The sequence below is a fragment of the Halichoeres trimaculatus genome, unplaced genomic scaffold (assembly GCF_033239565.1).
Source record: "Halichoeres trimaculatus isolate MK-OKI-2021-1 unplaced genomic scaffold, fHalTri1.1 fHalTri1_scaffold_2, whole genome shotgun sequence".
Classification (NCBI taxonomy): Eukaryota; Metazoa; Chordata; class Actinopteri; order Labriformes; family Labridae; genus Halichoeres; species Halichoeres trimaculatus.
Genome location: NW_027437180.1, coordinates 42,268,571 through 42,291,252, shown reverse-complemented (window position 1 = coordinate 42,291,252; position 22,682 = coordinate 42,268,571). Strand labels below are relative to the sequence as shown.

The following is a 22,682-nucleotide window of genomic DNA, read 5'->3' as shown; positions in this document are numbered from 1 at the left end:
TGATGTTAAAAAATATGGTTGAAGAAGTTCAAATCAAAGGGGCTGTGAGGAGTTTCCTGATCGTAATCCACACTTAAAAATCAGACTATTAGCTCCAATATTACTGGTTACAGGTTATTCAAAAATGCTACTTCTTAGCTTCCTGATCAGGTAGAGCAGGACTGGATTGATTGATGGCACGTCTAAGTCTCTATGACAACACCACGCTGGCTGATGAAGTCTAGAAGTGAGAAGAGAGATCTGAGTTTTTCTCTGCTGAAAACTTTTTCTGTGATTAATTTAGTAGTGATGGTGGACACTGGAGCCAAACTGTCAGACAGAAAAAGGAGAGAAGAGCAGAAGAAAGAGAAACAGGAGAGAGATAGAGCACGAGCTAAAGGCTAATTAGCCTTTGTGCTAATGTTGGCTCCAACCCACAGTCAGCAGTTATTCTGCAGTGGTCTGTTCAAACTTGAGAGTCTATCAATAAATGAAGAGTGAGGTTACGTTAGCTCTGATTGGTAGATGACTGGCAGGAAATAATCAGGATTCACTAACGTTACACGTTACAGACACGTCTTAGAGCACCGGGCTAACAGCTGAGCTAAATGTAATATAAAAAATAAATATAAACGGTTACTAAACTACTCACAAACTGACAGTGTTAGCTTGTTGTCACGTTAGCCTACAGAAACGTCAGAGCACCAGGCTGCCGATAGCACTACATATAGCCTGCTACTACGATGTTAGCTTGATGTCACGTTTCAAACCGTACGCTACGTAACTGTCCTGAAACATACTTTACTTCTGCACGTATCCAGTAAAAAGAGCAAACACACGCCTCGCTCAAAGTGATGTAGCATCTTCAAGGTGGAACTTGTTAAATTGGGGGTTGGTATCAGCACCTTTGATTTTGTGTTTTTCTTCTCACACAGATATGAAGTTCCTACGAGGACCGGAGTGCCGGCTGAAGTCCCCGACAAACTGGGGGACCCTTTGTGTGCTCCTCATGGTGGCACTCCTTCTGTATCGTGACCCTTTTGTGCTCCTCTGGTGGCCTCAGAAACCTGCTGAGGTGGATTTACAGAACTGTTTGAAAATGCACCCAAAAAACTTGCAATTCATCGACTACATCAGTGGCTTTTTTTTCACAGCTGATTTTTCTGACTGTAGTTTTTCCCTTTTCCAACCCTGCAGGAAACCTCGACTCCTCCTCTCCCCCTGGATATGGCCTCAGACTCCATTGATGACATGTTTGACGGCTGCTACTCCAGAGCCGCCTCCATCATCGACCTGTTTGGCGTGTTTGAGTGGCACTTCAACAGGAACTTCAGCTTGGCCTGGGCTATATCTGAAAGGAATGCACAGAAACCTGCGCACAAGCAGCTGAAAGACGACCACGCCATCGCTTTGCATACGTTTACAAAAGTGAGGAACGTTCGGAAGGAGTTCAACGAAGCCGTGCGGACAGAGAAACAGAAGTACAGCACACACGGATTTAGGTTTCACTATTTGTACTTCTACCTGACCAACACCATTCAAGTGCTGCGTCAGAATAAGACGGGGTGCAGAGCAGCGTACTTCAGGACACGGTCACACTTTGAACGCAACGTGGTCAACAAAGAGATGCGTTTTGGTGCTTTTATCTGGGCAGCTATGAGCAAGGAGTCGATGAGCTCCAACGGTGATGTCTCCTGCTTTGAGATCGAGTCGTGTTTTGGCGCTGATATCACTCACTACTCCGCGCTGAGGAAGGCGGGTCAGGTGCTGATTCCTCCCTACGAGGTCTTCCAGATCACTCATGTCCTCAGTGACGATCCGTGGTGCTCCGTGGTCTACAAGCTGCAGAGCACCAAAACACCAAAGACAGATTTAAACTGTAAGCTGGACGAGAGGGAGCTGGAGAATTATGTGGAGGGAGATTTGACAAGTTGGAGCGTGAGCAGCAGAGTCTGGACGATGTCTGCGTGTGGAGCTCTGCTGATCCTGATCTCTGCCGTCCTTATCAAACACAGACAGATGAGGTTTTTGGCTGTGGTGCTGGGCGGCCTGCTGCTGTGGATCGTTCTTTTAGTGGGTTTGAGATTTTTAACCAGGGAGTAGGAGTCTCTTATACTCACCTGTTTGTTTTTCACTCCAGTTTAAAGACACTGAAGGTAGTTGAAAGCATATTTAATGTGCACTATAAATTCAAATTACCTCAAAAATCCATATTTTTTATCGCAATGTGTTAGTAACTTACCAGAAACATAGTCTCATAGTAAAGTGTCAACAAATGACACCAATACATTAATCGGATAAGTTTTCTTTTCAAACTGAACATTCGTTTTCAGAACAATCTTTGCATATGTGTATTTTGGATCAATGCTTCTTGAAAAGAAAAGAAGAAATTTCTTTCTGTTAAACATTAATATACTTGTTCAAATGAACGGGATGCTTTGAATTATTTTTATTTTTATTTTTTTTTCAGTTTTTGGTCAGTGTTATTAATGTTTGTCAGTGATGGACGGATCAATGGAGGGATGGATACATGGATAGATGGATGGATGGATGAATGTACAGTTTGTTGAAAGCATAAAAGAATTAATGGATAGTTGTTTGAAAGACTTGATTAAGTGATGGAAAGAAAATAAGATAGATAGACCTATAGGTCGATGTAAGAAGGAAAATACTGATGGACAACGGATGGTGGACAGACGGATGGACAGTTTTGGATTTATGTATCTATATATATATATATATATATATATATATATATATATATATATTTATATAGAAAGATAGATAGATAGACAGATAGATAGATAGATAGATAGATAGATAGATAGATAGATAGATAGATAGATAGATAGATAGATAGATAGATAGACAGATAGACAGATAGATAGACAGATAGATAGATAGATAGATAGATAGATAGATAGATAGATAGATAGATAGATAGAATGGAATAGAATGGTGGAAGGTTGGATTGGTGGATTAATTGATAAATGGGTGAATGACTGAATGATGGATGATGAATAAAAATATGAATCACTGAGTATTGTCTCTTTCTCGCAGTAGAATGTTTAAGATCTGAAATCATAAAAAGGTTTTATTGAAAAAATTAAAATCTACAGTTTTCCCTTTTGTGCACAGACAAAAACTGAACTGAATTTATACATAGTCTGACAAAGCTCATGTTTTCTTGATTGATCTGTTTTTAAGTAAAGTTTCCACCCAAGACCTTCATTGATGGAGTTTCAGAAAGTGCTTCATCACTTCTCAGGTCTTGCATGCACAAGTCTGATATTACGCCCACAGCTTTAAGAAACATCGGTCACCACTGAGGTTAGGATAAAGGTTAAGAGAAGGATCAAGCACGGCTTTGAAACAAGGCGCCTGCAAAAGAAGACAATGCATGTTAACGTACCACACATCCCTGAACGTGGCAGACTCTTCAGAGAAAGGGTAGAGTGGGGGTGACTGAGGGAGGGGCCTGAAGACTGAGCTGCAGTCATGATGAAGATCCCTCCCCTGATTGAAATGCTCTGCAGCTGGAGACAGACAGCAGGAGCTGAACAGCATGTGAGAGCTGAAGAGTGGTGAGTTTGTTTTTTTCCTGTTCGTCTCTGTGAATCCAACATGATGAGTCTGGTTTCTGATGTCTGAGAAAAGATTTTTTTTTCAACCTAAATAAATGGGGCGATAAAGTTGAGTAGTGAGAAGACAGATTTATGTTTTCTCTGTCTGTATTTCTGTATGTTTCCTTAAAGTTTAAGGATACACACCAAACAGAACAGTACCACAGTGTTTCCAATGCGTAGCTTTAGTGAAACACCAAAGAGAAATAACAATGGCAGAACCTTTGCGATGTATTGAACAGCCTCACCAACCACCGCCCTTATACAAAACTGCCTCCATCAGCAATATAGACCTGATTGAAATCTTGAGACCAGTTAAAAAATTGCTAGAATTTACCTTTTGCATGTTTGAACCTTTATGAGGTTCTTAGTAGAGCTACAATATGCAAAACCATCTGGAACTTGTAATTAAAAAACAAAACAAAACAAAGCAAAAACTGAAGTAGGATGTTTATCACCTGATCCAAAGTTTAAGACCACAGGCTATTAAAGCCAAAATCTGCTCCAAATGTTCATTTTCTGTCAGGCATTCTCACGGTCAGTCCCTCCTCATGCTAAAGCTAAGAAGCTGTCTCTTCTTCAACGTGGTCAGATTGAGCTGCATTAGAAAGGCCTCTCACAGCGTGCCATTGCTGCTGAGGTTGGACAAAGTGAGACAGTCACTCTACATTTTTTAAAAAGATCCTGAGCATTATGGGACAAAAAAGTCAAGTTGGAGACGAAAAAAAACTACACTTGCGCTGAGATCGGAGATCCCACCTGAGATGTTTTCTACCCAGCACAGTGGAGGGGGTCCAGGTGGAGCAGGGTGGTCAAACAGTCAGGTAGAGCATGGTGGTCAAACAGTCAGGTGGAGCAGGGTGGTCAAACAGCTCAGGTGGAGCAGGGTGGTCAAACGGTCAGGTGGAGCAGAGTGTCAAACAGTCAGGTGGAGCAGGGTGGTCAAACAGTCAGGTGGAGCAGGGTGGTCAAACAGTCAGGTGGAGCAGGGTGGTCAAACAGTCAGGTGGAGCAGGGTGGTCAAACGGTCAGGTGGAGCAGGGTGTCAAACAGTCAGGTGGAGCAGGGTGGTCGAACAGCTCAGGTGGAGCAGGGTGGTCAAACAGCTCAGGTGGAGCAGGGTGGTCAAACGGTCAGGTGGAGCAGAGTGTCAAACAGTCAGGTGGAGCAGGGTGGTCAAACAGCTCAGGTGGAGCAGGGTGGTCAAACAGTCAGGTGGAGCAGGGTGGTCAAACAGTCAGGTGGAGCAGGGTGGTCAAACAGTCAGGTGGAGCAGGGTGGTCAAACAGTCACGTGGAGCAGGGTGGTCAAACAGTCAGGTGGAGCAGGGTGGTCAAACAGTCAGGTGGAGCAGGGTGGTCAAACAGTCAGGTGGAGCAGGGTGGTCAAACAGTCAGGTGGAGCAGGGTGGTCACACAGTCAGGTGGAGCAGGGTGGACAAACAGTCAGGTGAAGCAGGGTGGTCGAACAGTCAGGTGGAGCAGGGTGGTCAAACAGTCAGGTGGAGCAGGGTGGTCAAACAGTCAGGTGGAGCAGGGTGGTCAAACAGTCAGGTGGAGCAGGGTGGTCGAACAGCTCAGGTGGAGCAGGGTGGTCAAACAGTCAGGTGGAGCAGGGTGGTCGAACAGCTCAGGTGGAGCAGGGTGGTCAAACAGTCAGGTGGAGCAGGGTGGTCAAACAGTCAGGTGGAGCAGGGTGGTCAAACAGTCAGGTGGAGCAGGGTGGTCAAACGGTCAGGTGGAGCAGGGTGGTCAAACAGTCAGGTGGAGCAGGGTGGTTAAACAGTCAGGTGGAGCAGGGTGGTCAAACAGTCAGGTGGAGCAGGGTGGTCAAACAGTCAGGTGGAGCAGGGTGGTCAAACAGTCAGGTGGAGCAGGGTGGTCAAACAGCGGCTGGTTACGTGCAGATGTTGCAGTTGTTGACTCTGGGCAGCGCCCCCTGGAGGATGTATCAGTTAACAGCAATGCCAACATAACAAATGCATAGAAGTAGCATTTTTTGTACAAAAAGGGGTAAAAATGAGCCTTTGTTCCAACCCACAGTCAGCAGTTATTCTGCAGTGGTCGGTTCAACCTTGAGAGTCTATCAATAAATCGAAGAGTGAGGTTATTTTTGCTTTGTTAAACTACCTTACAAACTGACATAGTTTGCGTATTGTCACATTTCAAACTATAGAGCTACATAACTGTTGTCTTCAAGAAAGAAAAGTAATATTAAGATGAAGATCCCACCTGTCCCTCAGGTGTCTCTTACCAGGGGCCTGTCCTACGAAGCTGGATTAGCTCTCAGAGAGATCACTTCCTGGATAAGTTTGGGGTTTCTGTACTACGAATGTGGATCTCTTTTTATCCAGACACGTTGCCACGGTAACTGATGCTGAACGCCAAACCTGGTCTGGAGCAGGTTAAGTTCCAGGATCAGAGCTCTCGGGGTGTGACAGACCGCCCGCTGACCAATCGGTTCTCTCGGGGCATTAAAGACCGCTCAGTCACCAATCTGCTCAGCCGGAGTGAAGTCCTCTGGCGTGGGAGCGCCCCCTGTCTTTCTGGCCCAACATTTTTTCTTATGGGCTGTGAACAAACAATATCTGATCATCATCACTGAGACATCGTCAGGGAAAAGTAGAAATGTGTGAACATGGAATCTTTCATACTGAGCACTTTGAAGGATGTTTTTATATTTATGTTTTATTTGCTCCCACATCCTTTTTTCCCCACTGCTATAACATCAACACAAACTGCCTGGAATGAGCGTTTTCCTTGGGATTTGTAGGAGAGTGACTCTTTCCAATGATGAGGTCGGATATGATGCTGATCACACACACACTGACTGACAACATGAATGAATAAGGACCTGACTGCCCGTGTCGTCACATGATGAGATAGGTCTATTAATATCAGCATTTAGGAGATTTACTCATTCACAGAGTCAGACATTTTTTCCCAGCAATCCCTCCGGCTTCTCGTGGCCGCGGACGTGTTGCTCCTGGCCTGGATTATACTGTGGTACTCCTCATATTTTTACAGGATTATTTGCTGCTCCTCTGCTGTAAAGTAGGCTGCTCTCTTCTCCATTGTGGAAAATGCTCCGGGGCCGCTAACCACACCCATTTCATGTGTGCGCGCACAGATCCCAGCCAGATTCACTGATCGAGTTGATAACGAGCTTCGTAGTACAGCAGATCTGGATGACGGAGATCTGGTGAAGTTCAGTGAGTTGTCACAGAGTTATCCTGGATGATTTAACCCAGCTTTGTAGGACAGGCTCCTGATGAGAAGTGGTCACATGCTGTGTCAACATCAGCAAACTCTGCTTCTGAACATGGAAAATGTTCTCCATTAGGGGGCGATGTGGGGAAAATGTGTCAGGATGTTGTTATGGCAGGATCAGGATCTGGATTTTATCAGGATTGTTTTTCATGCTCAAACTATTTTTGACTTGCAAACATCATTGGCCAAAATACTTTTAATACTGCTTTCTGAACTTTTTCTACTGCACTATCTTTTAACTTTTGTCATAATTTTAACTTTTTGAACTCTCACATTTCTGCAGAATGTACAGAGCTTTAGCTTTGTACAAGCAGCCAAATCCAAATGTAGTTTAAAGAGAAATTACTGGAGATGCTTGTGTTTGTTCTGTGCTCTGGACAAAAATGTAGTTGAACACATGATTTAGAGCATGGTTCATTTCAGTGATATAATTAACACAAGTCTAAAGAAAGCCTCTGTGTGTGCAGGTTTCAACGCAATGATGGCACAGTTGGAAAGGCTGTTGTTATTTGGAGCCTTCATGGGATTATTAAAGGTAGGCAAGTGATTTGACAGTTTTCTAAGTCATGGGTCTTAAGGCAAAGTTTTGATTTCATATTTTTTTCTTCAGATTTCTGCAGCTCTGGGCTTCGACACTCAGGTTCCTCTGGATATGGCTCCAAATGCTGTTGACGACATGTACAGTGGCTGCAAAGATAAGATGGAGTACAGAGTGAAGAAGGAGCATCTGTTGAATGAAAGGAACAGAGACAAAAACTTTACCCTGGCCTGGAGTGAAGCAGAGAAATACTACAACAAAAAATGGAAGCGCCACAAAGGGAAGAGACCCTCCTCCTCCTCCTCTCTGGGGAAGGAACAAGTCATGGCTCTTTATGTTTACAGCCTGGATAAACCGAGAGTGTATCTCAGCTTCAACAACGCAGTGAGAACGCAGAAATCCGAGTACAAGACGACATTCAGGTACCACTCACTGCACTTTTTCCTCACCGACGCGCTTCAAACCCTCAGCGCTCGAAAGCCTGGAGATGAAAGATGTGTGAAAGGCTACAGAAGAGCCAACAGCTACTTCAGCCAAGACGTTCTGAACAAGGCGGTCCGATTCGGCTCTTTCACCTCCAGCTCCATGGGTTGGTACCCCAGCTCGGGGAGATTTGGCAACAAGTCGTGCTTTGAAATCATCACTTGCTTCGGAGCAGATGTCTCGCTGTACTCAAAGCTGGGAGAGTCCGAGAGAGAAGTCCTGATCCCGCCTTATGAGGTCTTTAAAGTCACGAAGGTGGAGAGGAGATCGGAGCAGAAGAGTCTTCCCTGTGAGGTGGTCTATAGGTTGAAGAGCATGGGTAAACCTCTGTCCACTTTGAATTGTGCTCTCTTTTGAAATATCCTGCTCCTTCCTCCGACATATGATACTTTACACAGAAAAAAGGAAACATAAAAGATACCGTTTGACCCTCTGAATTACACAGTCAGAAGGACACACGCCCTGTCACTGTCACTTAAGTAATAAAACTGTGTGATGTTTGTATTGTGCCCTGGTTATTTCAGTCGCTTTAATATTTCCACTTAAATATTGTACTCAAGCACAAGAACAGTTACTTTGATGTAATTGTACCTATGAAATGTAAAATAAAAAGATGTGAGTAAGATAGAAGCTCAAAATCTAGCATTGCATCTTCTGTGCATCTTTGATCGAGCCTTGCTAAACATACTGAAATGAAGTGTTGGGAAGTGCTTGTAGTGCTACTGCCACACCGGACATGAATTTGCAGAGACGTGCGTTGAAATTGCATACAAAGTCAATGCAAAGGAGCGGGACAGGGGCAGAGCCAGGGAAAAGATGGAAGTTCTCTGTGCTCCTCTCTTTCCTCCACCCCTTCATTATCCCCAGGGAGACCTCCGGGAACATGGGTCGGGGGGTCGGGGATGAGGTCGCAGGGAACAGCCAGGCAGGGCCAGCGGAGGTGGATTACCAGGGAGAGGCAGCAGGCCCCTAAGCGGTTGAGTGTAGAGGTTCGTTGAGGGATGATTATGCACACACATACAGCGTCAGCGAGTCACCCCTCGGCTTGTCAAAATAGTCCAGCGTCCAGCCTTGGGCGTTATGCCCGTTTATATCCGCCAATTCGTGTTCGGCATGGCTGCGGCATAAAAGTTCCATCCAGCTAATAGCCATTTTACAAGAAAGAGCAATTAAGCTACAGGTACTAAAGTTTAATGATATGGTAGAGTTCAAAGTGCTGCAAGTTTTCTTCAAAGCTCACCAAGAATTATTACCATCTAGCATTCAGTGTAGATTTGTTAAAAGGAGGATTAATAACAACTTAAAAGGATTTGCAATTTTTGAAGAGCCTAAATTCAGAACCACGCTCAGGCAACACAGTATAAGAGTTAAAGGTGTCTCTCCGTGGAACATCCCGGACAAAGACTTGAAAGAAATCAAATCATTCAGTATTTTTAAAAAACATATCAAAGCAACATACTTAAAAAATACAAGGATGAAATATACTCTTGACCTTGCACCTGAAATAGGAAAAAATAAGCAAAAATAAAAACAAAAGTAAAACAAACAAAAAAATTATAGCATCACCATTTATATCAAGAAAGGGTTTTTGGTGCCTTTTTCTTTTGTTGATGTACTTTTGCACTTGAGTTGCACTTTAGATTACATGATTTATATATATATATATATATATATATATATATATATATATATATATATATATATATATATATATATATATATATATATATATATATATATATATATATTTGCAAAGTGAAAGGCATGCTGGCCTAATTTTTTGGTTGTCTGTTCAAGTGTCTATTTAATCATTGTGTGAGTGAAGGGGCAGATATTAAAAGACTTTTTCTTCTGTCTGCTCCTTTTCCTTCATTTTGAGATTTATTTTGTTTTGTATTGTACTTCTATTTTTATACGTTATCAAGAATGAAATTAAGACAAACTATACCTATAATTATGAATCGTGTCAGAACATCTCTTTCTGCCCCGGTAATATGATAAAATCGACCCGGTTCTTTAGTGGAACTACTCTGGGAGCAAGACAATTTTATCACAGTCATTGTTACGCCTATACAGAGGTTGAGTTCGACTAAACACTTGAGATTAATTGGCCAACAACCATGATTGACACCTCTGTCTCAACCCACAGCTTGAGTCAGTTTTCAGTAAGATGTGCTACCAAAGTGTGTGACTGTTGGATCAGAGCATGGAGCTAGTAGACTTGGTGAAAGTGTATGTAACCCACATAAAACACATGAGCTGTGTCCCAATTTAGGGGCTGCAGCCTACGGAGGCTGGATTTGAAGACCGATTACGTCACAGCAGTGCGTCGGAGGCTGTCCCAATACGGAGGCTCCTCCAAATGCGGCCGACGAATCTGTCCTCCGTTTCGGGGGCCGCGAAGGACGGGTTTGGTGAATCCTTCATAGCCTCACATATCCCAAGATTCATTGCGTATGGATGCCGAACATGATGGACACGGCCGAACTCTAAAAGGAGTCCTGATTTATACAGATATGAAGGATTTCTGGCAACAACTATGTGATTGTGTTTTTAAAACGTGAAAGAATATTTTGTTTTTCTGTGTGGAAAATGTGTTGTTTGGGCTCTTTTCAAGTAATATACAGTGGAAAAACAGTTCTTTATGAATATTCTCATTATTTTATAAAAATATGTCCATAAATGTAAATTCTCTTGGGAAAAAAACTTACTTGGAGTTTTTATTTATTTATTTATTTATGTATTTTTTTACAGGGAATTCACAAAAGACATTAAATCATTTCAGCAGCTTTTATTTTATACTTATTTATTTATCATCCCCCCAGCACTTGTTCAAATGTTGAAAATGTACGTTGTTGCCTTACTCTCATGTAAATGGTAGATCTATACTCTATCAATAGGGATAATAATAATACAAATGATATAATGATAAAAATGATGATAATAATAATAACAACGCAAAGTAATAAAAAGATAGTAAAAATCATCCTGTTTTAAATGTGAGGTTTTGGTTTACGTGTGTTTAAAAGTAATGTAAGCCTGACAGGTGAGGGCGGTGCTGTGTGACGTCGAGGGTGACAAACAGGAAATGCTTCGTAGACCAGACCGTCTCAGTTCAGTTCGGCCTTTGCGGTCTTCGCAGGCTATAAAGGCCGGGTCCTCCGAAGGCTACAGCCTCCGTAGGCTGCAGCCCCTGAATTGGGACACAGCTATTGTTACTAAATCCCTCAATGTCATTTAGAGGTGTAGTTCCGTGTCCTGCCACATGGTGGAGCACCGCGCGTGTCTCACTGTTTTGGTTACGGTTAGTGCTTTCCTGCTGCTCTCCCTCCCTCTTTTCCTCTGAGACGTTGTACTTAGAGCTTGTGTCACAAAAGCAAATTCAAAGAAACCCCTGGTATGAAACGGGATTAAAAACCTCAGAATAAATGAACAGTCCTCATATGTCATGTATTAATAAGTGCATTCTGCTTTATGGATCGATCGTTGTGTATCAAACCGAAGGAGAAGCCGCTACATCCAGCTAGCCCTACGAGCTCCGGTAAGGAAGCTAGCGAGGCTAAATGCTAGTGCTAATTGTTAGTAGGCCTGAAAGACATTTTGGGTTGTTTCTAGTTGTATAATGCTGTTCTGATAGCTATCTTTCTATAAAACAGTCGGGGGTATGATGCCTAATCTTTAGCAGTACAGTGGTATAGCTTATATCATTGTAATTGTAAAGAATCATTGTAGATAAGAGACGCTAATAGCGCTAGCGCTATGCAACAGCTTGCGTTCATAGTCAAATTCAACATGAATGTTAGCATTAAAGCTACCCCACTACTGCAGTGAAGCAGTGATAATGTGGTGTAGCATTAAAGATGCATCACGCCAAGTTCTGTTGACTTATAAGCCATTTTGTTTTAAAGTATTCTCTCAATATGATGTTTATAACTGAGATGCAGTTCAATTCAGGTTGAATGTTAAAATGCATAGATAAGATGAGTGAATCTGCTCATGTAAGTAGATGAAAATAAAAATAGGAAGGTTTGATATTAAAATACAGTGATTACTGGATACTACATGATTTAATTGATGCTACTTGATTTGTTGTTACTTCAGAAAGCTTAATGCTGAATTACTAATTCATGGTGTATTAATTAATTGCACTTGAAAAACATGTTATCAGGATATATGACAGTTTATTTCACTGTGATTCAATTTTGAGAGATTGATTTTACACACAAAAAAGATATTTAGAGTGATTGAAGCACTTTAAGATTACATGGTGAACAGAAAAGGATTGTAATACACATTCTGCACTGTGTGTGTTGATTGTTTTTTTCTTGTAGTGGATTAAGACTCGAATTCTCTGATTCTGATTCCTGGAGAGCCTGTGGATGGACCAGTCGCACGGTGTGGCCAGTGGTGAGTTCTGTCCTTAGCAAACTTTGGAAAATTCATTCACTTCACTCCTTAGACTCAGATAAGACGCAACACTACAAAACCTAGTAGGGTAGTCATAGGTAGTGATGGTGAGATGAAGCCTCATGAGAAAGGGTTCATCTCGCGGGCTTCATTTGCTCACGAAACCACCTGCTGGTCAGGCATATGATCACAGGCAGTTATAGCTACACCACATAATGTGTGATTCATTGAACTTCTGTGCTTTTTTTCGCTATCGGAAACGACTGTTGATTACAAAAATAAAAATAAAAGAATGTTCAACCAAATAATTTCTCTACATAAATGATCACATATTCATATAAAACAGCATTTTTGAACATTCTGTGTGTAAATTTCCCATAAATGGAAGAATCAATGATATGGCAGGTTGTATAATAATGTTTTTCTGTTGCTTTAGGAAAAGTGTATGAGCTCAAACAGGCAGAGCATAATGAAAGTGTGGAACTAGGGAGCACTGAATGTTCTTATATGGGCAGTATAATATAATATACAGTACAGGGGAGATTTTACTCATTTTCATTTTGAGCAAATGGTTCTTCAACTGTTTCAAACTATTTTCAAACTAAAAACGGTATCCCAACTCTAGTATCAACACTATCAGTGACTGATCAACTCTCCATCAAAAGCCTCCTTTTGATTGGAGCCTGACGGGCTTATGCTGCTGTCAAACCTAAGCTCTGAACCACTGTTCGAAGCGATCGCGTGGTACAGTCGGGCAACGAGGCTTCCGATGTCATCATTTTTAGCTCCTCCTCCTAATGAAGCAAGCCTCGATACGCGCTTCGCGGGAACGCCCCCTCCATAACTAGATACACGCTTCGAAGCCTCGGCACATCTTGTAACATCACTAGTCATAGGGACTGTGTACACGAGAACTTTGACCTCCATTTTTCAAGAAGACCTTGAAGACAAACCTAATTTTTACTTTTCTCTCAAAGGTAGGAGACTTCTTATTTCATTTTTATTTTTTGTTTGTTTTTTTTATTTATTTCGGCAACTTATACTTTATTTTATTTTTGTACATTGTGCTAAAGGTGCCAGTTAATCGTTGTAAGGCAATACAAATGTCTCTGTCTAAAGTAACGTTCACTTTCTTTAATGCAGTGATTCCCAACCTGTGGGCCACGGCCCCCTGGTGGGCTGCGAAGGTACTGCAAGTGGGCCACCAAAGCTTTTCCAAAATAGTTTGATTTTTGTGGGGGTGGGGATGTAGTTGTGTAAAAATAAAAATATTGCAACATGTTATAGATGTTGTGTTACTGACTGTGGAGCCTCCAACTCTTGTGTTCAGTTCAGTCCTTCATGTTCAATCTTTATTTTAAAAAAAAGTGCTCTCAGAACGCATTGTATGGCTGGCTTTCCGCTACATGTATAGGATCGTGGCACACCACCACAACAAAGTAAAAGCTGCCATGCCTTCTGAATTATGATCTTTTCTTTTTCCGATGTTTCAGACGTAAATTACATTGCACATGGCTCTTGTATGCATCTAAAACTTTCAGAATGCCACAAACATTTTTTGACGCTGCTCGGGATCAAACAGTTATCTTTCAGAAGCGAATCATCTCTCTGTGTTCTCATGTGAGCTCACACTCATGGTTGGATCATATCACGGTCTGAAATAATAAAAGACAGAGCTCTGGTGGGTATTTGCCGTTCACAGCTCTCAGCTCTCAGCATCGCGCACAGCGGAGTTCCGCTCCGATGCGCACAAGACGCACGGTTACTGGAGAAAACACAACTCCACGCTGACCCTGATCATTCATCAGTGTTTACAGATGCACGTTTTCTGTGTATAAAGTCAGCGCAAGCAGAAGTGCCCCTGTCACTCTGTGGTTTATATTTGCTTTAAACTTCATCCTGATCAGCTCGTGGAGTCTGTGATGATGATCGGTGTGGTGCTTACGCTGAGTTCATTCGCGCATATTACTCAGCAGCTGATCGCTGTTCCTTCTCCCGCTCCTCCAGGAGTCACCTTTCTGCTCTCTTTGGGACAGAAGTTATAGTTTTATTGTTTACATCTCATTCTTCAAAAATCAGCAGAGGAGTTTTCCTCCAGCTTTCAGAGATCAAACCTCAAAGCCTTCATGCCACACTGTACCTCTGTGCAGGGGCGTGTCCAGACTTTCAGACTGGGGGGGCACAATGAGAGCAGCAGCATAGGTGGGTGGGTGGGGGAGACTGTCACACCCTTATAACTTCAGTGACATCAGAACCAGTCTAACCTGTGGCAGAAACCCAGTCAGAGTCAGATTACACACTGATCACGTGATGTAATTCCACTATCTGACCACTAGATGGTTCTGACTAACCTTTCAATGAAACAAGCAGCAGTCAAAGGTTTTGATAATCCTTTAATTGAACAAATATATGATTGTATTGTTCCTCTGTCATCACAAATGATTGATTAATGTAAAATGCTCCTTCTGTGTAACAACAATAATATATAGATGCTAACTGTTTTTTTATGTTTTTATCCTGTGTAACACTGTCACATGAAGAAAACCTGCTCACTGTTTCATTCTGTGCACTGTCCTGGATCATTTTACCGGTATAATATGCAATTAATAGATTATTTATTAATTATTTAGCCTTTATCAAGAGTGTAACTGAATCTCTGAAACTTATCAAATTAAGCTAGTTCATGGTGTCTGTGGAAGACTGGATATTAGTAATTTTTTACATCACAGGAAAAATAGAAACCTTGTTAGTCTTTACAATCTTCATGCTCATGAAAGACTTTTCCCTCAGACTTAAATTATCTTCGTCAAGAAAATGAGAACCAAAGGAAAAATGAAGAACTGACCATGAATATTTCTATTCTATTTTATTTAACAACATGAATTATCTCGTTAGATGATAATCTGAACAAAGCAGTTATAAAAACCGGGTGTTGATCATCTGTTGTATTGATTTCACGATGGTTGTGTTCAGTATTTTGTACTTCAAACTCACATCAAACATTTTTTTTAATCTCCCCTTTATGACCTGTTTTAGAACAATCCTCAGTGACTGTTTTAAGGTTCTCTTTTTGCTATCATTAAATTCAGGTGATGTGAAGTTTCATGTAGACAAGCCCGAGCCACTGAAGTGTTCAAGGGAGGAAGTCGACACTCATCCAGACCATCAAATATCAACAGGACCTGGAACTCTTCAAACCTGCAGAGTCCTGCTTCTTTGGTTTGAGGAAAGAAGTGATGAACCAGTCTCACCAAGCTGAACTTTCTCTCTTTCCTTGATGCTGCTTCAATCTGTCTGACCTCATGTTCCTCATTGACCCCTCGAGTCCCTCCCTCTGTGATGTAGAGCTCTGTGCTCATCTGGTTCAGAAGAGTTGGGTTTCCTGCTTTAGAGATCCCCTCAAACACACACTGGAACTTCTCCTTCAGCCCAGACTTTGTGCCAAAAAAGTGCGCTGAAAGCTCGCCAGCTCCAACCTGGTCTATCCTCAGCACAAAGCGGAGTGCACCCCACGCAGCTGTAATTTGGAGACAGGCGCACATGTGCGCACATGTCATCAAAGCCTCAGAGGCAGGTTTCCAGAGTGTCAGGCACATTTTAATGTAATAAACAATCACAGCAATCACTATTTAATGTAACCGTCTGAACCAGCATATACATTTATATCTATATTAACTGTCCCGTCACATCTGATGTCAGATTAAAGCCGTTTGTCATAATGGAAAGTTAACCTGACGGCAGCTGGAAGTTTGATGCACATCTTACAATTAAACAATAAACAGCCTTAACATCTGATACTGAGTATATATCTGGTTCTCTCATTTCATTTAATTCAAAGAAAAGAGGGAGAGAAAAGACGAAGAAAAAAGAGACAAAATAAATGTTTGTCACTCAGGATTTACCCGTGATTTCCCATATTTCTCTGTTTTAGTCTTTATTTTTAACCTGATCTAAAAAGATGGAGTACATTATTGTAAGGAGGATGAGGTGGAGACACTGGGAGAGTATACAGTATATCACCAAAGGCTCTGCTTGGCGATGACAAACCAGGAGTGCAGGTGGATCAAAAGTATTCTGATTGGATAAGCCAGCTGTGTAACTGTCTCTTCATTTTGTTCTCCTATTAATGACAAAGGAACAGATTAAATCTGTCCCGGGAGCTGGCCCACACGGTGACGTGCGTCATGTCCTCTGATGTGCCCCGCTGTCCATTGACCTGCTGCAGGGACAGCGGCTCTGACCGTCTCTGCTACCAGCACTCTCTCCGCGGTGCTGGAGATCACGCAGACCAATCAGATGCTGCGCCTCGAAAGACTTGGATGTGATCAAATAACAACATTGACTTGCTCATTTTTGCACAAGTCAAGTTGTTTGCCAAATGCCCATAATACAAGAAGTAACAGTTCTTGTATTATGGGCATGTTTTTTCCCCCATCACCATGAACTCAGAAGCATCAACTCTGCACCAGCAGGTGTGGAGATGTGAGGTCACACACAGACAGACAAGTTTTACACAGATAAAACAGCTTGTGGTCAAATGTACCCCAGACAAACAACAATGCGCGTTCACCACGTTGAAAATTATCATCAAGATAATTTTATGCTCAATCAGTTGTTCTCACCAAAGTGGAAAAAGCCACAAAATATGATGCCAAAAAGTATATATATCTTCTTGTTTCTAATGCAGCCACGAAAAAGCACAGCACATGTCTTTCATCACCATCTGTACTGTTTTAAGGTCAGTTTAACAAACCCTTAAACATGATGAACAGTTTGTTATTTTACCTTCTGATGGTGAAAGTGATCCGTGGGAGCTGAGGAGTGACGGTAAAATGAAGCAGCAGCTTCAAACAGGAAGCCAAGCAGAAAGAACAAACATGACCAGAAGGCAGGAGTCACAGTCCAAACTCTCTGAGTTTAACTTCACACTGAGGTGTTCTTTAAGGAGAATAAAACAGCTGTGGACTTTGGACTGAAGCAGCTGAACAACTGCCGTCAAATATTTACAGAAGCAAAGCTTATCAGAAAGATCCTGAGTTTCTTCTCACTGACTTTAATTCAGGGGAAGAAAAAACACGGAGAAAGATGCTGGAAGACTTTAGTTTGAAAAGTTTAAAACGACAAATTTTTGAAAAAAAAAAAAAAAAGTGACTGAGTCTTAAGGCTTGGTGCATTCACATTTAGCTCTAAAGGGACACAATTTGGGGTCAAAGCAGCATGGGAAAGAAAGAAAGAAAGAACCATCCTAAAGGTTTCGGCTCAGGCACTTATTAAACTGCATCACTGAGCTTTGAATAACTTGCAGACTGGATGTGTACTCAGCAGGAGTTTGTGTGCAGGTGTGTGTGAAAACAAAGCAGACATCAGCATGTTAACACAGAGTGGTAGCTAAATAAATAAATGAAATAATCAGTCACAGGAGGTGTGATCATGGTGGAGAAGTGATTTCCATGTGTCAGCCTGTTGACTGCTTGTTATCTTTGTTGGGCCACAGTGCACCAAGCAGCACAGACTGAGAGCTCACTTTGACAAATCCACCTTCAAACTCTGCAGGACCAGGACTCAGGCTCTCTGTCAACACTTCACCAGGTCTGGATTAACCAAGCAACTTTATATCCATGGGTTGGATTATTCTGATTAAGAGTTTCTCTTCTTTGATTCTTGTCATAAAAAGTGTAACCGTGGATTATTAACTTTGATAACAAGCCAAAACTAAAGTGAACCGCCCTCACAATGTGTTGTAACCTTTTGACGTGTTTCTTCTTCTTTACAGTCACAAAATGAACACCACCAGTGCAGTGAACAGCTCATCCAGCCTTCTTGGGTATTTGGACGTTGGATCATCACATTTAACCATCGTCTCTGTGTCAGTGAACCTGATCCTCGGTCTTCCTCTGAATGTTTTTGTCATGTGGCTGATCCTGAGAGCTTCCAGAGAGTCTATAGCCTCTGACTTCTTTTCTCTCAACCTGGCGATGTCTGAGCTCTTTTACTGTTTATCCAGTGTTTGGTTTTTCATAATCGTTGGGTTGAAATCATTTTTGGCTTTCAGAGCCTATGCCTTTTCTCTGGGCCTCCTCTTGACAGCACGTCCTCTCTTTCAGTGCTGCATCTGCATGGAGTACTACGCTGGGGTGGTCCACCCTGTGTTATACCTGAGGTTTAAACCCCTGAGATACAAGCTGGCCTGTTGTTGTGTCATGTGGATCATCATTCTGTCATCTTGCACCTACTACCTGTTCACCTTTTATGACAGTTTGTATTTGTTTGCGTATTTTATACAAACTGTGTTGTTGTTCTGTGTGATGTTGTTCTGCAGCCTCTCAGTCCTCAGAGCTCTGAAACGCCCCGGACCAGGAGATAAAGTCAAGGGGAAGAAGACGACCAACAAGATGAAGAGAAAGGCCTTCAAGATCATTTTACTGATCATGATTTCCATGGCCATGAATTTCTTTTTGTTCATTGTTGCGGTTCCTCTGCTGTGCTGTCATAAGCTAGAGAAGTTTCATCATATCTTCACTATTCTCCTAACTGTAGCTGTGACCACTGGGTTCATCCAGCCGCTCCTCTACCTCCACCGCTCTGGGAAACTCCCCTGTGTGAGAAAGATCTGAATATGAGTTTAGGTGTGATCATTATTGTTGTAGCCAAGTGCTTTTGCTCCTTTCTTTGTTCTTTTCTCTTCTTTTTTCTCTTGCTTTTAGTTCTCTTTGTATCTGGAGCCTGTAATTACTTTATATGTCTCATTTGTTGCCATGGATACTAAACTGGTTATGTTTGCAGGGGTGTTTTTGATAGTTTTATTTGGGTGATTGTATTGTTGACATAAGATCAGCTGTTTAGCGTGTGGATGCTAACTGGTGCTAGGCCTGATGAGAGAGCGAAAAAGAGACAACATCAACCTGTTTTTCCATCCATCGTTGCTGAGAATATAAGAGCTATCTCCAAGAAGATGGATGTGCTATTCAAGAGGGCAGAGTAGCATCATGCTATTTACAGATTGCTTCGTAACAAATGAGTTTCCCTGTCATGGGGAAAAGAAAAGATATTTTTTAACAGAAATTCTAGTTTGTAACGATGGATTGTTGAAATGTTCTTTTCTTAATCTCTGAATAAACATCTCTAAACTCCATCAATGCTTCGGCGCTTTGTTTGTTCTTGAAACAGAGTAAAGGCTGTTGTATACACTTACTGGCCACTTTATTAGGTAGACCTTGCTAGTCAATTCATTGTTCTAGTTTCAAGCAAATTTTCTAGTAAATTTTTCTCTTGCTCCATTGGCAGATTTTTTTTTTACTTGTTACAGCAATTCAGACCTCATTTTTGTCTTTGAACAACTTGAAACAAGACATTTTTTCTGGACTGATAAGTTGAATGTGGCTCATATTGAGTATAATGAAACAGCACCATACAGTTATCCTGCCTGTGATGCAACTTCATTGTAAAATTAACAACACACTGAAGGACCTGATTATGTGCTGGAAACAGGAAACGAAAGGATCCACTGATGAGCTTTACAGAAGTTTAATTCAAAAGCAAAGAGAACAAGATGAGAACAATACTCTATATTCAAAAATAAAAGAAATTATTGCAGCAAATCATGTCACACAATACTTTTAAATCATCTAGATCTTTCTCACACAGGGGAGTTTTCCAGAGCGGTGGAGGTAGAGGAGCGGCTGGATAAACCCAGTAGTTATCGCTATAGTCGACATAATGGTGAAGACGGTATCAAACTTTTTTTGGTTGAGACAGCTCTGCAGAGGAATGGCAGCCACAAACAAAAAGAAATTCATGGTCATGAAAATCATAATTAGTAAAATGATCTTGAAGGCCTTTCTCTTCATCTTGTTGGTCGTCTTCTTCCCCTTGACTTTATCTCCTGGTCCGGGGCGTTTCAGAGCTCTGAGGACTGAGAGGCTGCAGAACAACATCACAAAGAACAACAACAGGCTTTGTATAAAATACGCAAATAAATACAAATCGTCATGAAAAGTGAATAGGTTGTATAAACAAGATGACAGAATGATGATCCACATGACACAACAACAGGCCAGCTTGTATCTCAGGGGTTTAAACCTCAGGTATAACACAGGGTGGACCACCCCAGCATAGTACTCCATGCAGATGCAGCACTGAAAGAGAGGACGTGCTGTCAAGAGGAGGCTGAATGAAAATATGTAAACCTTGAAATATGACACTACTGTCAAATATTTAAAAAGTAAAAACCAAATACTGGATAAAGCAAACAGTGTCTCTGACACAGCCAGGTTGAGAGAAAAGAAGTCAGAGGTCATGGTCTCTCTGGGAGCTCTCAGGATCAGCCACATGACAAAACCGTTCAGAGGAAGACTCAGGATCATGTTGACCGGCGGGGACACTTGGGGCCATTGGAGGTACTGAAAATACGCAGGAAGGTTGAAAGAAATGTTCGCTGCACAGGTGGTGTTCATCATACCGTATCTGTAAAGAAGACAGCATCAGACGCGTCAGTTATTCAATGTGAAGTTAAAGGGGCTGTGAGGAGTTTGAAAGTGATCTTGAAAAGTCTCCCTTCTAGATATCTGCCTGATCCTAATCCACACTTTAACATGAGATTATCAGCACAAATATTACTGGTTAAAGGTTGTTTCAAATTTCTACTTCTTAGCCTCCAGTTTGGGTCATCCAGGACCGGATTGATCAACGGCACGTAGAGGTCTCTATGACAACACCACGTCAGCTGATTAAGTTTATCAGTGAGAAGAGATAAAACAGAGATCTGAGTTTTTCTCTGCTGAAAATGATTTCTGTGATAATTTAGTAGTGATGGTGGACACTGGAGCCTAACTGTCAGACAGAAAAAGGACAGAAGAGCAGAAGAAAGAGAAACAGGAGAGAGATAGAGCACGAGCCAAAGGCTAATACAGGAGCTAAGCTGTTTGTGCTAATGTTGCCTCCAACCCACGTGCAGCAGTTATTCTGCAGTGGTCTGTTCAAACTTGAGAGTCTATCAATAACATGAAGAGTGAGGTTACGTTAGCTCTGATTGGTCAATGACTGGCAGGACATAACCAGGATTCACTAACGTTACATGTTACAGACACGTCTCAGAGCACGGACTGTCAGCTGAGCTAAATATAGACAGCTACTAAACTACATAGAAACTGACAGTGTTTACTCGTTGTCAGGTTAGCTACAGATATGTCCGAGCATTGGGCTGCGGATAGCACTACATCTAGCCATCTATCTCCATTTAATTTCAAAACAAACACACGCCTCACTAAAAGTAATTTACAACAGTGTGCAGAGACTCCGGGCCACAAGGTGGCGAGGGAGTGCAATCAAAACAGATCCTCCTCATAGCATCTTTAATAGAGGCGCAGATAGCCCCATGAGGTTTGCCATCTAGCAGGTGGCCTGGTCTCAAATCCAGCCTGGGGCCCTGCATGTCACCTCCCATTCTCGCCCCCTTTCCTACTCTACCCACTGTCATCTCCTATCTCATTAGAGACATGAACGCCACCCACCAAAAAAACAGTGATAACAAAATGTGAAGTTAACACCAGTATCCCATTCCCTCCATTTAACCAATCACTACATAAATCCAAAGACCTTACACACAAACCTGGTGCAGATCTGGTGCCGACAAAGGATCTTGAGTTCTCCTGCAGCTCTGAAGCAGAATCGACCTGACACGCTGATATAACCCTGTGACATTTGTTTAAGAAATCACTTTGCTGATTGATGTATGGAAATCCAGGTGTCAGGAGCTCTGGATTATGATGTGAGGTGTGCCCTGCCTTTGCCGGGCACACTTTGTCACATCGATCATTGAGCATGTCCAGGTGGGTCTTTAGGGAATTGTCACACATACACATTCAACTCTGCAATATATTGTTTAATTTTTGCATAAGCAAATTCACTTCAAACATAACAATCAGTCAACACTGACATGAAAATCCAGCTGTCGGGAGCTTTGAGATGTGCCTCCCCGGCACGCTTGGTTGGGTAGATGTCCGGGTAGGAGAAGAAAGACTTGAAGGTTGTAGTTACAACTGTTGTTTAAATGTCCAGAGTGTTTATTATTAGTCTCTGATACATTTTCTGAGGAATTCCAGCCCAGTCCTCTTTGGAAAACCTTTCAAGCTCCTCCACAATTGATCCTCTTCTGGCATGAACCCTGCTCGTCAGTTCCAGGTTGATGCCAGGGTTTCAATGTGATTCAAGTCAGGGCTTTGTGTAGGCCAGTCTATACGGTTCACTTTGGTTTTCTGTAACTAGTTCTTCACCTGGAGAGATGTGTATTTAGTTTTGTTGCTGACTGTTTCAGGTTTTCTACACATATCCTTCTGTCTTCATAATCCAACCTTCAATCTTGAGGGGATTCCCAGTTCCAGACTG

The 22,682-nt window shown here is 42.0% G+C and overlaps 2 protein-coding genes and 1 long non-coding RNA gene across 4 annotated transcripts; all 3 read left to right on the top strand.

Moving 5' to 3' along the window:
- Nucleotides 1-916: 916 nt before the first annotated feature.
- Nucleotides 917-2,082, top strand: LOC141800660 (ecto-ADP-ribosyltransferase 4-like). The gene is made up of 2 exons (XM_074683349.1): nt 917-1,054; nt 1,177-2,082. The coding sequence occupies exons 1-2, from the start codon at nt 917-919 to the stop codon at nt 2,080-2,082; spliced, it is 1,044 nt and encodes a 347-aa protein (XP_074539450.1).
- A 1,392-nt stretch (nt 2,083-3,474) lies between these two features.
- On the top strand, nt 3,475-8,517 carry LOC141810010 (NAD(P)(+)--arginine ADP-ribosyltransferase 1-like). 2 transcript variants are annotated; one of them, XM_074697307.1, is made up of 3 exons: nt 3,475-3,563; nt 7,339-7,406; nt 7,482-8,517. In XM_074697307.1, the coding sequence occupies exons 2-3, from the start codon at nt 7,350-7,352 to the stop codon at nt 8,247-8,249; spliced, it is 825 nt and encodes a 274-aa protein (XP_074553408.1). In that variant the 5' UTR covers nt 3,475-3,563; nt 7,339-7,349; the 3' UTR covers nt 8,250-8,517. The 2 variants fall into 2 exon arrangements, with proteins under 2 accessions (XP_074553408.1, XP_074553415.1); XM_074697314.1 differs by lacking the exon at nt 7,339-7,406 and having other exon boundaries at nt 3,514-3,563.
- Nucleotides 8,518-11,204: 2,687 nt separating this feature from the next.
- On the top strand, nt 11,205-18,132 carry LOC141786450 (uncharacterized). Its single transcript, XR_012597769.1, has 4 exons — nt 11,205-11,433; nt 12,224-12,299; nt 17,794-17,888; nt 18,073-18,132. It is a non-coding gene; the product is annotated as an uncharacterized LOC141786450 (long non-coding RNA).
- The last annotated feature ends 4,550 nt before the right edge of the window (nt 18,133-22,682 follow it).

Coding starts and splice junctions, on each gene's coding strand:
- LOC141800660 (XM_074683349.1), top strand. CDS start 917: ATGAAGTTCCTACGAGGACCGGAGTGCCGGCTGAAGTCCCCGACAAAC. Junction 1,055..1,176: donor GGCCTCAGAAACCTGCTGAG/GTGGATTTACAG, acceptor CCAACCCTGCAG/GAAACCTCGACTCCTCCTCT.
- LOC141810010 (XM_074697307.1), top strand. CDS start 7,350: ATGATGGCACAGTTGGAAAGGCTGTTGTTATTTGGAGCCTTCATGGGA. Junction 7,407..7,481: donor CCTTCATGGGATTATTAAAG/GTAGGCAAGTGA, acceptor TTTTTTCTTCAG/ATTTCTGCAGCTCTGGGCTT.